This window comes from Hypomesus nipponensis, chromosome 1, assembly GCF_054491055.1.
Source record: "Hypomesus nipponensis isolate SF chromosome 1, ASM5449105v1, whole genome shotgun sequence".
Lineage (NCBI taxonomy): Eukaryota > Metazoa > Chordata > Actinopteri > Osmeriformes > Osmeridae > Hypomesus > Hypomesus nipponensis.
The window spans coordinates 4,545,268-4,557,500 of record NC_140361.1 but is presented as its reverse complement, the minus strand read 5'-3'; the positions used below and the strand labels follow the sequence as shown (position 1 = coordinate 4,557,500).

The window sequence follows — 12,233 nt, the reverse complement described above, 5'->3', positions numbered from 1 at the left end:
AAATAAGTACACGCGAACTTCCGTGGAAAGCTTGACCAAGTTGGCTCTTTCTGTCACACGCTTGTGTAAAAGCAGGAGCGGAATGGCTTGCTAATGGAAATGGGCCAGTGTCTGAACAAATCGAAGCTATTCGGCGCGTCTTCCTCTGCGTTAAAATGTAAAGGTGGGAGTTCTGATTGGAATGCCCAAGACGTACTGAGACCGTAAGTGACGTGAGTGTAGGTGAGTAATCATACAAAATCCCATATATTTACTGTGGTGGGCCAATGTGTCATAAAACCACAAGTGTTGTTGAATAGTGAAACAATAACTACTAATAAGATCTACTACGAAATACGTGTTTTATTAGAGAGGGTGGTTTAAAATTTTGAAGGCAAACAATGTTTCAACCTTGAGGAGATAGTTTTTTCCTAGTGTGGCTGTGTGTGTGTGCGTGTGTGTGTGTTTGAGAAAGGGTCTGTCTGGGGTCTTGGGAGGTAAACAGGTCTGCTGCTGGTAGTCTGCCTGCTTTGGCACTTTTATTACCTTCATCCATCCTGCTTTATGTGTGTGTGTGTGTGTGTGTGTGTGTGTGTGTGTGTGTGTGTTTGTGTGTGTTAGAGACAGAGAGAGGGAGAGAGAGAAAGCACTAAGAACCTGAAGAGGCCTTTGATCTTGAACTTAGAACCAGTAGAGGACCTGCATCTGTCAGATAAACAAATATATAAACAGATCAAGACTCATTGACAAATACAGATAGAGAGCGAGAGGGGAGAGAGGGGAAAGATAGTGACGGAGAAAGAAGGAGGGGGAGAGAGAATTAGAATTAGTGAGGGAGACGGAGAGAGGATGAGGGAGAGAGAGAGAATGAGAGAAAAGGAGAGAGGGGAAGAGGGAGAGAATGAGAGAGTGAGAGAAAGAGAGAGAGGGAGAGAAAATTAGAGTGAGGGAGAGAAGGAGACAGAGAGAGAGAGAAAGAGAGCCAGAGGGGGGAGAGAGAGAGAGAGAGAGAGAGAGAGAGAGAGAGAGAGAATTAGAGCGAGGAAGAGAATGAGAGAGAGGGAGGGAGAGGAAGAGAGGAAGCAGTGATAGTGATCTGAAAGAGGAGAGTGAGATGCACAGCAGGGACTCGACAGGCTACTAATTACCTCACAACAGGAGAGGGACGCTATATGGCAACACTCTGCTGTCTGTGTTCCAACGTTATGGGATGTTCCTGTAGTCTACTGTACAGCTCTGCATAAGGCTCTGCAGCCTGATGATGCTCATGCTACTGTGTCCTGTTGTGTGTCTTTACTAAGGATGGGTTCAGCTCAGTGGTAGAACATTTAACTGCAGATCAAGAGATTTCAGGTTCAAATTCCCCCCGTTCTTCACTTGGGATCAAAGTGTTAGGGACTGCTGTGCGTCTAGCTATTTGTTAAGTCCTGTGCTGGTGTGTGGACCTGCGGGCCTGCCTGCTGTCACATGACAGGAAGTGAGAGAGCTGTCAGGAACCAGTTAGGCAGCATAAGTGAGTGTTAACACCTCCATATGCTGGTGTCATCCGGAGGAATAACCAGCTCTGGGAAGGCTGGATCCTCTCATCCCAGACACTCAGCAGACAGGGCCTGGCAGTGTACAGCACAGACCTGTCAGACTACCTCCACGAAATGACACATCCTTTGTCTGTCCATACAACTATCTGTCTGTCTGACTGACTGACTGACTGACTGGCTGGCTGGCTGACTGTCTGGCTCGCTGTGTAGACAAATAGAAAGATTTTTCTAGAAACCTTCAAAAAGGTGTTTTTTAAATGTCTAATCGCTCCATTCCTATCTTCTCAAATAATCAAAGAGAAAATAATTCCTCAGAATTATCTTGTCTTATGACAAAATCATGAACACTGGAGAAAATCTCTCCTCCTCTCCTTCTCTCCCACTCTCCCCTTCATAAGGTAGTTATGAATACTGTTAAGATTCACAGTTTCACAGGAACCAGGCCCAGGTGTGAATGACAGATTGAGGCTGAGCAGACACCAGATGTACTCCTGCCCACATCACCCTTCTCAGGTTGTTGGTAATTATATATAAGTAACATGATAGATGATATCAGATCTCTGTCTCTCTCTCTCTCACAAGTTTTCTCTTTTTCTCTGTCTTTTTCTCTCTCGCGCTCTTGTCTCTCTGTCACTCGCTTCCTCTCTCTCTCTCTCTCTCTCTCTCTCTCTCTCTCTCTCTCTCTCTCTCTCTCTCTCTCTCTCTCTCTCTCTCTCTCTCTCTCTCTCTCTCTCTCTCTCTCTCTCTCTCTCTCTCTCCTTCTCCCTCTCTCTCTCTCTCTCACTGCCTCTCTCTGTCTGTCTGACAGTGAGGACTACACCTCAGGGAGACTGTAAACAGATTCAGATGTGTGTTTTCTCGACTTGGTGATGACTTCACTGCTCTGAGCATCTGCTTCAGTTCCACACACACACACACACACACACACACACATACACACATACGTCTGGAATGAAAGGGTTTGTCTATGTTATGAAATAGGTTCATGTGGACCAGTGAGGTCGATCCGGCCAAAGCAAGTGGCAGGATATCCCTCTGACCTTGGGCTCCTGACCTCTGAACTCTGACCCTGGAGGACCCTGGACACACAGGGCCCTGCCTTGCTGGAGGACTTCAGCGAGTGGGTTTACATAGTGCGTGTTCCTCTCCAGATCAGAAACACACATTCCCTCACACACACACACACACACACACAGTCAGAGTTCCTACTGCTCTCCTCCCGAAGGCCATACCCCAGTGAGAGGGTGGGGCATTTGGGTGGGGAGCTGGAATGCGCTTGTGGAAACACTATCCAGGGTGTGAGCGTGAGCAATGAGCATGCATGTGTTTCAGCAACACACACAATGCTCGCATTTGTCTTTAGATTCCTAACCGGCCCACACACATACACACACACAGACACACACAGAGCAGCAACATTGGGTGTATGGCTGAATAGAAGGCTTGCTGGGTGACATATGTGTGTTCTTTTTGGCTGTGTGGCTGGTGTGGCTGCTCCTCACCCCAGTCATCTTGGCACGGCCACAGTTGGCTGCTCTCTCTCCTTGCTCGGGCATCGTGCTGGACGCCTATGGCCTTGTGGGGTCCTGCAGGGACGCTTGCAGTACCGTGGGGGCCAAGGGCCAAAATAAAAAAAGGATCCTGTTCCAGCAGAACCCCAATGGGAGGATGGCCATCTGTACTACCATTCAGAGATAGGGGGAGGAGCGAGGGGGGCGGACGAGTATGATTTCAAGATGGAGAGGAGGAGTGGTCCTCATTGGGCGGAAGACCATCCTATCCGGATCAGTTCCTTCCTTCCTTGGTTTGTGAAGATTGCGCGGAACCCATCCTGAGAATGACAGCCACCAACATGGACCTCTTCGTGATGTTGTCGAAGAACATAGTTAATGTAGGGCAGAACTGCAGAGTGTTCCAACTCATCACACTCTCAAACAGTGTCGGCACTAAAAATACTCAAAGTGAGATCCCAAAAATAGAGAGGTGGGATGGGATTGTAAATGAACCTGGAATTAGAAGACAGGTGTTACTGCATGTAAATGACTGTGAGAGGAAGAAGCTGGAGAGAACACACACACACACATACAGATACCCACGCATGGGCGCACATGCATACGCACACACCATAATAAAACCTTCAACTTTAACCTGCCCTTTATGTTAACACTAAGCACAGTCCTGCCCCTTACCCCTGACCTTACCCTTACTCCTTACCCTTCTACCAGACTCCCTCCTCCTCTTCTTCCTCCTCCCCTCCCTCTCTCTTTCTGTCTCACAGGATGCCCAAACAAGTGTGAGTAATACTGGTGGAGGAACTGGTTCCAGAAAAAGAGAGAAACAGAGAGAAAGAGAGAGAGAGAGAGAGAGAGAGAGATAGAGAGAGAGGGAGAGAGAGAGAGAGAGAGAGAGAGAGAGAGAGAGAAGAAAAGGAGAGAAAGAAGGAAGGAAAGCCAGTAGCTTGACAGCTTCAGCTCCTCAGTAATGTTCAGAATGTCTTTGTCACCATCACCAAGGACAAGAACACGTGTCTGTGTGTGTGCGCGTGTGTGTGTCTGTGTGTGTGCGCGTGTGTGTGTCTGTGTGTGTGTGTGTTTGCTGACTGCTCCTGAATCACCTCACATATTTGCAGTCAGGGGAGAGGAAAACAGGAACGGAAAGATAAGAAGGAGAGAAAATAAAGCAGTTTGACATGTTTACGTCCCATCCTCTCCTACTTACACACTCACACATTCACACAGCAGACAGAACGTGTGTGTGTGTTGCTGCTGTCAGATGTATGGGTGTGTCAGTTTTCAGTGTAGTAGGGTTCATGGCTGCTTAGGAAAAATATAGATTTTTGTTACTGGGTTAAACATCCCCTCTCTCTCTCTCTCTCTCTCTCCCTCTCTCTCTCTCTCTCTCTCTCTCTCTCTCTCTCTCTCTCTCTCTCTCTCTCTCTCTCTCTCTCTCTCTCTCTCTCTCTCTCTCTCTCTCTCTCTCTCCTTGTCTCCCTCATCTTTCTCTCTCTGGCTTACCTTCCTTCACTCTTTCTGTCTTCCCTGCTGTCTCTCTGTCTCCCCCTCTTTCCTTCCCTCTCTATCTCTCCCTCTGTCTCTGTATTTTCAGCACCAGACCACGTCTCTGTCTATTTACCTCCTTCCTGTAACAGAGAGTTCCCCCTCCCCCCATTGTGTGCTGTGACTGTTCTGTGTGTGTGCGCTGTGAGTGTGGGTGTGTGTGTACTGTGTGTGTTTGCTGTGTGTGTGTTTATGAGACAGAGAGAGAGGGCAGGAGAACAAAGGGAAGTGGAGGCCACAGAGAGGAAACGAGACACGCTTGTCCATACAGCAGCAAGGGTAAGACCTCTTACCTCCGGGTCATGTGACAACAGGCAGTCAGGGAGGTTCCTGTGGGGGAGGGGGGCTGAGCTGCCCCCCTATCAGGGATGGTACATGGTAACTCAGGAGGAGGCAGGCAGACCACAACGCTAGTGCTGCTGCAGCCATACCTTGCTCAAGTTTGCGTGTGTGTCTGTCTGTGTGTGTGTGTGTGTGTGTGTGTGTGCCATGGCCCTACCCTGGTTCTAAAGCAGGAAGAGTATTTAGTGTTTACTTGTGAAGCAGCTTCCTGTGTTTCTCAAGGTCTTGCCCCAGGCCTGTTTACTATTGCTGTCACGGAAACACTAAGACTCGGGCTAGTAGAGGCTGGAGGCTGGTAGGGGCTGGAGGCTGGTTGAGGCTGGATGTTGGTAGAGAATGGATGGTAATACAAATAAATCATCTTCATGGTGGGAACAGGTGCATTATGGTATATTGAGCTGCACCCAGGGACACACATGTACTCTAGGGTTGGAATAGGATCAACAGTTTGTGTGTGATTGTGTGTGTGTATGTGTAGGTGAGTGTGTGTCACACCTCTATCAGACTGTCTCTACTCCAGCAGAAAGTAGTTCTTCACGCTACAGTAACCGTGGTGACCAGAGGGAGAAGGAGGTGCTGAATATTTAAAATGTGTAACAAAACGCACTCTCGGAAGGGGAGGTGGAGGGAGATGGAGAGAGGGAGGGAGGGAGGGAGAAAGGGATAGAGATTGAGACAGAAACAAAGAGAAAAAGAGTCTCTTACACCAGTAGCGCCCCCCCCCTCCCTCCCCCATGCTGGTCGTCCGTGGAAACGGCACAGCTGTTCTAAAGGGATTCAGTTTCCATTGACGACAGGGGAAGGTTGGCGTGAGCGTGAACCGGGTGGATGACAGGCGGTCCAGTAGTGAAAACATCCCAGCACAGGGTGTCTAGTCAGTGTACACAGCTGTCTGCATGCACAAGGTCTATGTAGCTAATCAACTCACCCTCCATTCCCCCCCCTCCTTCCCCCCCCACACACACACCCAGGAATGCCCCAGACTGTGTGTCCTGGCAGCATGTTCACCCCCCCTGGCTTCAGCCGCCACATGGCCTGTGCTGAGCCGGAGCTGGAGGAGGAAGAGGAGGCCCCCCAGGAGCAAGGCCCACAGCCTGGGGCTGGCCTGCCCCACGGCCCCCCCATCACCTCCGCCTCCCTGGACACGCTCATCCAGCACCTGGTCCCTACCGACGACTACTACCCAGAGGTGCGCATTCCTTCTGTACAGGGCTACTCTGTGTGTGTGTGTGTCCTCTAACCCTGCCCCCTCGTCCATAGAAAGCCTACGTGTTTACATTCCTGCTCAGCGCCCGACTCTTCATCAACCCCCCGGAGCTGCTGGCGAGAGTGTGTGAGCTCTGCGTCTCCCAGCAACACCTGGACCAGAGCCCCCTGGACACGGTGAGTACCGCAGCACGCTCACACACGCACCTGGGTGTGACCCCCTGTGTGACCCCCTGTGTGACCCCCTGCGTGACCCCCTGAGTGACCCCTGTCTCCCAGGCCAAGGTCAGGAGGTTCGGCCCGAAGATGCTGCAGCTGCTGACGGAATGGACGGAGACGTTCCCCTCCGACTTCCGAGAAGACAAGATGGTGGCCCACCTGAAGGACATCATCCACAGGATAGCCCCCTGTGACGAGGTGAAGGAAGGAGAGGGGGAGGGAGGAAGACACAGAGAGTTACTGAGAGAGAGAGAGAGAGAGAGAGAGAGAGAGAGAGAGAGAGAGAGAGAGAGAGGAGATGGGGAGAAGCTAAAGGTAGATAGACTGTAGCTTCAGGCAAAGAGGGGTGGAGGGTGAGAGAAAGATGGATGGAGCATGAGAGGGGGATGGGGAAGAGGGCAGAGGGCAGAGAGCAGACAGAGAGGGACTATGAGGAGTGGAGTGGTTTTAAGCAGAAGGAGGAGGAGAGAGTGGCGGGAGAGAGAGTGATGAATGTGCAGCTATTTGTGGATGTGTGCGGGTGTGTGTGTGTGTATGGGGTTGGCAGGCTGGGTGAGAAGGCCAGCAGGTCCAGTCTTTCTCTCGATCAGTCGGAACATGTCACACATAACCCAGAGCCAAAACACACACACTCTCACACACACATACACACGCACACACACACTGGAAAAAAGATGTAATAATGCTATAAGGAAATAGAACAGAGATACTTGGATGCCATGAGTATGATGATGAAGATGACCATGCTCTCCTTCCTGTTTCCCTCCAGTCGTACAGGAAGTCACTGAGCCAGGTCCTGCAAAAGCTGAGCCTTAAGCTGGCCACCTTGAGTCAGTGCGAGGAGGCCGTCGTCAAGGGCAACGCCTCGTCCATCTCTGACAAGCTGCTGGCTTTCAAAAGCAAGCCCCCGGGCCTTCAGAGAGACATGCTCTCCATCTGCAGTGACCCCTTCACCCTGGCCCAGCAGCTCACACACATAGAACTGGTGAGGGGGGTGATGGAGGAGTGGAGGAGGAAGAGGAGGGGTGGAGAGGAAGTGGAGGGGTGGGGAGGAGGAGGAGGGGTGGAGGAGAAGGAAGAGGAGGGGTGGAGGAGGAAGAGGAGGGGTGGAGGAGGAAGAGGAGGGGTGGAGGAGGAAGAGGAGGGGTGGGGAGGAGGAGGAAGAGGGGGGTGGAGGAGGAAGAGGAGGGGTGGAGGAGGAAGAGGAGGGGTGGGGAGGAGGAGGAAGAGGGGGGTGGGGAGGAGGAGGGGTGGAGGAGGAGGAAGAGTGGAGGAGGAAGAGGAGGGGTGGAGGAGGAGGAAGAGGAGGGGTGGGGAGGTGGAGGAAGAGGGAGACAGGGAGAGATGTTGGCAGTCAGTGACATTAACTATGGTTGAAATCGGTCAGGCAGACAGATTTGGGTTATCTTGAGTGATGAGTGCAGGATGTGGAGAGATCTAGAGGGCAAGAGGACTGGTGTGTGAGAAACAATACTTTCATTAACTAAACTGCCAGCCTCATAACCAGTTAGATATCCAGCCTGATAACCAGTCAGATATCCAGCCTGATAACCAGTTAGATATCCAACCTGATAACCAGTCAGATATCCAGCCTCATAACCAGTTAGATATCCAGCCTGATAACCAGTCAGATATCCAGCCTCATAACCAGTTAGATATCCAACCTGATAACCAGTCAGATATCCAGCCTGATAACCAGTTAGATATCCAACCTGATAACCAGTCAGATATCCAGCCTCATAACCAGTTAGATATCCAACCTGATAACCAGTCAGATATCCAGCCCGATAACCAGTTAGATATCCAGCCTGATAACCAGTCAGATATCCAGCCTGATAACCAGTCAGATATCCAGCCTGATAACCAGTTAGATATCCAACCTGATAACCAGTCAGATATCCAGCCTCATAACCAGTTAGATATCCAGCCTGATAACCAGTCAGATATCTAGCCTGATAACCAGTCAGATATCCAGCCTGATAACCAGTCAGATATCCAGCCTGATAACCAGTTAGATATCCAACCTGATAACCAGTCAGATATCCAGCCTGATAACCAGTTAGATATCCAGCCTGATAACTCGTCAGCCTCTCCTGTAGGAGCCAGTCCTCTGTTAGCTAGCTGCAGAGCTGACATATACACACAAAAAGGACCTCCGATAGATGCACATTCACATCAGGCTTTATGTGTGTGTGTTCATGCATGTGTTAATGTGTGCACGTGTATCGCTGAGTGTGTGTGCACATGTTCACTAGTCTTAATAGTGACATCATCCCAGGAGTCAGAGTTTTGCCTGAGGCTTTTAACAAAGGATAGAAATCCACAGTAGATATATGTGACCTGACAGTTTTACACTCCAGCACACACACACACACACACACACACAGCCACACACACTTTCTCTGCTTCATAGTAGGCATGTTGGGACAAATTTAGAAACCCAAAATACGCTAGTTAGCATTCCTGTAAGTGTGACTGTTCTCTGCTTGTACACGCTAATTTGTTTGTGTGTGTTTGTGTGTGTGTGTGTGTGTGGGTGTTTCAGGAGCATCTGAGTCATATAGGTCCAGAGGAGTTTGTCCAAGCCTTCGTACAGAAGGACCCACTGGACAGCACACAGGTATGGGGTGTTTAAGTGTGTGTGTGTGTGTGTGCTATGCATGTAATTCTAGGGTCACACTGAGGTCATCCATGCTCATAACGTGTGTGTGTGTGTGTGCAGCCATGTTTCAGTGACCAGAAAAAGAAGACCACCAACCTTGAGGCCTACGTCAGATGGTTCAACAGACTGTGTTATCTGGTCGCCACGGAGATCTGCATGGTAACTACGACTGGACTGGACTGGACAAAACACACATATGAGACTCTTGGAGGTCCTTATGAAACAGCCAAAGCGCTCCTGTTCCCATACTCCCCCTGGTGGTCTCATACTGCTATAACACACTCTCACACATGATGACATTCACCTTCCCACATAACTGGTTGTTGTAATTATATACCAGTACATCAGTATCTTCCTGTGTGTGTGTGCGTGTGTATGTGTGTGTGTGTGTGTGTGTGTGGTGTGTGTGTGTGCAGCCTGGTAAGAAGAAGCAGAGAGCCCTGGTGATTGAGTTCTTTATTGACGTGGCCAGAGAGTGCTTCAACATCGGCAACTTCAACTCCCTCATGGCTATTATCTGTGAGTGTGTCGGACTGGGTCCCAGCCTGTTCAGTAGCTAACTGTAAATATCCATGTGGACAGGATGTAGGAATCTATGATACAATTATGGATTCTAGCCTGTCTCTGCCATGGCTTGTTTATAGGGTTAGTATGCTTGAGGATGGCAAATAAAAGACTTGCCCTCCCTCCCCCTCCCCCTCCCCCTCCCCCTCCCCCTCCCCCTCCCCCTCCCCCTCCCCCTCCCCCTCCCCCTCCCCCTCCCTCTCCCTCTCCCTCTCCCTCTCCCTCTCCCTCTCCCTCTCCCTCTCCCTCTCCCTCTCCCTCTCCCTCTCCCTCTCCCTCTCCCTCTCCCTCCCTCTCCCTCTCCCTCCCTCCCTCCCTCCCTCCCTCCATCTCTTCATCAGCTGGCATGAACATGAGTCCAGTATCTCGTCTCAAGAAGACCTGGAGCAAAGCCAAGACGGCCAAGTTCTTCATCCTGGAGGTGAACATCGCAGACCTGGCTCTGTTGTGAACGATGATGATGATGATGATGATGATGATCATGTTTTCCTGTGGACTTTCAGCACCAGATGGATCCTACTGGGAACTTCTACAACTACAGGACTGCTCTGAGGGGGGCGGTCCACCGCTCTAAGACTGCCAGCAGCAACAGGGAGAAGGTAGGCGAGAACATCACAACCACAAGTGTTTCCTTGATGATGCATGACCAAATCGAACGACTCCCTTTCAAACTGGGTTGCGTCTCTCTCTCTCTCTCCTTTCCGTCTGTCTCTCTTTCACTTTGACTTTCGCCCCCACACCCCATCTCAGATCGTGATCCCCTTCTTCAGTATGCTTATTAAAGATATCTACTTCCTAAACGAAGGATGTGCCAACCGCCTGCCCAACGGACATGTCAACTTTGAGGTGAGGCCACAGCAGGTTCTGGACCCTCCCTCCCTCAGTCCCCCTCTACCTCCCTCCCTCCCCCCTCCCTCAGTCCCCCTCTACCTACCTCCCTCCCCCCTCCCTCAGTCCCCCTCTACCTCCCTCCCCCCTCACTCAGTCCCCCTCTATTTCCCTCCCTCCCCCCTCCCTCATTCCTCCTCTACCTCCCTCCCCCCCTCTCTCCCTGCCTCCCTCCTTTAGCCCTCACTCCAACATCAACTCTCCATTCTCGCTTGTGTTTGTGTGGATCAGAAATTTGTGGAGCTGGCGAGGCAGGTGGGGGAGTTCATGACGTGGAAGCAGGCAGAGTGTCCGTTTGAGCAGGACAGGGTCATCCTGCACTACCTCCACACAGCACCCATCTTCACCGAGGACGGTGAGCCACTATTCCAGAGACTGCTCCTTGTACAGACATATCAGAACCTAGGACAGAGATAGAACCTGGTACAGACATATCAGAACCTAGGACAGAGACAGACCCTGGTACAGACACATCAGAACATCAGACAGACTGGACGTCTGGTGTCTGTGGTTCATGTTTGTGGTTCTCCCTCCTCCAGGTCTCTACCTGGCGTCCTACGAGAGTGAGAGCCCAGAGAACCAGGTGGAGAAGGACAGGTGGAAATCACTCAGGTGGGACACACACACAAACCCCTGACAGGACCCACACAGCTGACAGGCCTCTTTGTTTCAGCAGGTGTATTCAAATTCTCTCTCTCTCTCTCTCTCTCTCTCTCTCTCTCTCTCTCACTCTCTCTCTCTCTCTCTCTCTCTCTCTCTCTCTCTCTCTCTCTCTCTTACTCTCTCTCTCTCTCTCTCTCTCTCTCTCTCTCTCCCTTTCTCCCTTTGTCTCTTTCTCTCTATGTATATATCTCTCATATATATGTCTCTCTCTCTCTTTCTCCCCCTCTGCCTCTATTTATCCAGGTCTAACATCCTGGGGAAGACATGAGTGGCCCAGGCCAGTTCGCCCTCCTGCCAGCAGGGGCAGTGTTCTCATTGCACTAACACTAACTGTGAAGGAACCAACCAAGCTGGTACTTAGGGTTTTTTCTTCATGCGAAGACGGCCACAAAACAAACAACTACAACGTTGATGAACAGGAGTCATCAACATGGCACAAAACAAACTGAACAGATAAAGAAACATGCGTACGAATAACAAATTCTAAAAAGAAGAAACTTCAAGCTATATGGACACTGGAGCAAAATGCCTTTGTTATGTATTTGACTACTGTACTTTAGACTGTGTGTGTTGTGTGTATGTGTGTGCGCACCTATGTGAGTGTGCATGAGGGATTGATGTGTATCTATTCTTGACTTGATGTTAACTCTCTGTGGGGGGTCATGTTTACTACTGTAAAGTGTACAGTTACAGGAAGAACTACTTTTAAACGTTAATTTAATATTGATATTATTGTCATTAATCAGCCTATTTCTCTCATCTCTCGTACTGTAATAATTGTATAAAAGTTACTGTTTTGTGAAGGGCGCTGGCTAGCCCAATCAGCTGTTAAACTACATTCAGTCCTCTTAAGACATTGGCTTCTGAACTGGAAGGCGGGGAAGAGCATCTGATCAATCCTTACAGATTTTGACCCCTTACTGTATGTAACCCCCTCAAGAACATGCCTGTGTATATGCGTGTATATGTGTGCGTGTGTGTGTGAGAGAGAGAGAATGAGAGAAATTGTATACACCTCTGTATTATTCATACCTTCAGACCTCATCAGCTTATTGATGTCTTCTATCTCTCCTGTCCCTGGGGATCTGGGCTGAGGTAGTTCAGTGTTTACCTCTG

General features: G+C 50.1%; 1 protein-coding gene across 5 annotated transcripts in view; it reads left to right on the top strand.

Annotated features, from left to right (window-relative positions):
- Nucleotides 1-12,148, top strand: part of LOC146302115 (ras-GEF domain-containing family member 1C-like) — a 13,253-nt gene extending 1,105 nt beyond the window's left edge. Inside the window, exons 1-16 of one of the 5 annotated variants that reach the window (XM_084702665.1) lie at nucleotides 1-222; nucleotides 1,916-2,030; nucleotides 2,499-2,650; nucleotides 5,887-6,104; nucleotides 6,176-6,298; nucleotides 6,401-6,538; nucleotides 7,110-7,325; nucleotides 8,886-8,960; nucleotides 9,063-9,161; nucleotides 9,419-9,521; nucleotides 9,908-9,987; nucleotides 10,070-10,165; nucleotides 10,317-10,412; nucleotides 10,686-10,809; nucleotides 10,994-11,066; nucleotides 11,361-12,148. The exon at nucleotides 1-222 is cut by the window's left edge and continues 40 nt beyond it. In XM_084702665.1, the coding sequence (XP_084558791.1) occupies nucleotides 5,889-6,104; nucleotides 6,176-6,298; nucleotides 6,401-6,538; nucleotides 7,110-7,325; nucleotides 8,886-8,960; nucleotides 9,063-9,161; nucleotides 9,419-9,521; nucleotides 9,908-9,987; nucleotides 10,070-10,165; nucleotides 10,317-10,412; nucleotides 10,686-10,809; nucleotides 10,994-11,066; nucleotides 11,361-11,385 (1,464 nt within the window). In that variant the 5' untranslated portion in view covers nucleotides 1-222; nucleotides 1,916-2,030; nucleotides 2,499-2,650; nucleotides 5,887-5,888 and the 3' untranslated portion in view covers nucleotides 11,386-12,148. Of the gene's footprint in view, nucleotides 223-1,915; nucleotides 2,038-2,498; nucleotides 2,651-4,541; nucleotides 4,853-5,886; nucleotides 6,105-6,175; nucleotides 6,299-6,400; nucleotides 6,539-7,109; nucleotides 7,326-8,885; nucleotides 8,961-9,062; nucleotides 9,162-9,418; nucleotides 9,522-9,907; nucleotides 9,988-10,069; nucleotides 10,166-10,316; nucleotides 10,413-10,685; nucleotides 10,810-10,993; nucleotides 11,067-11,360 lie in introns of those variants that run through there. The other 4 variants (XM_084702583.1, XM_084702748.1, XM_084702915.1 and 1 more) reach the window with 4 other exon arrangements.
- Nucleotides 12,149-12,233: the final 85 nt, after the last annotated feature.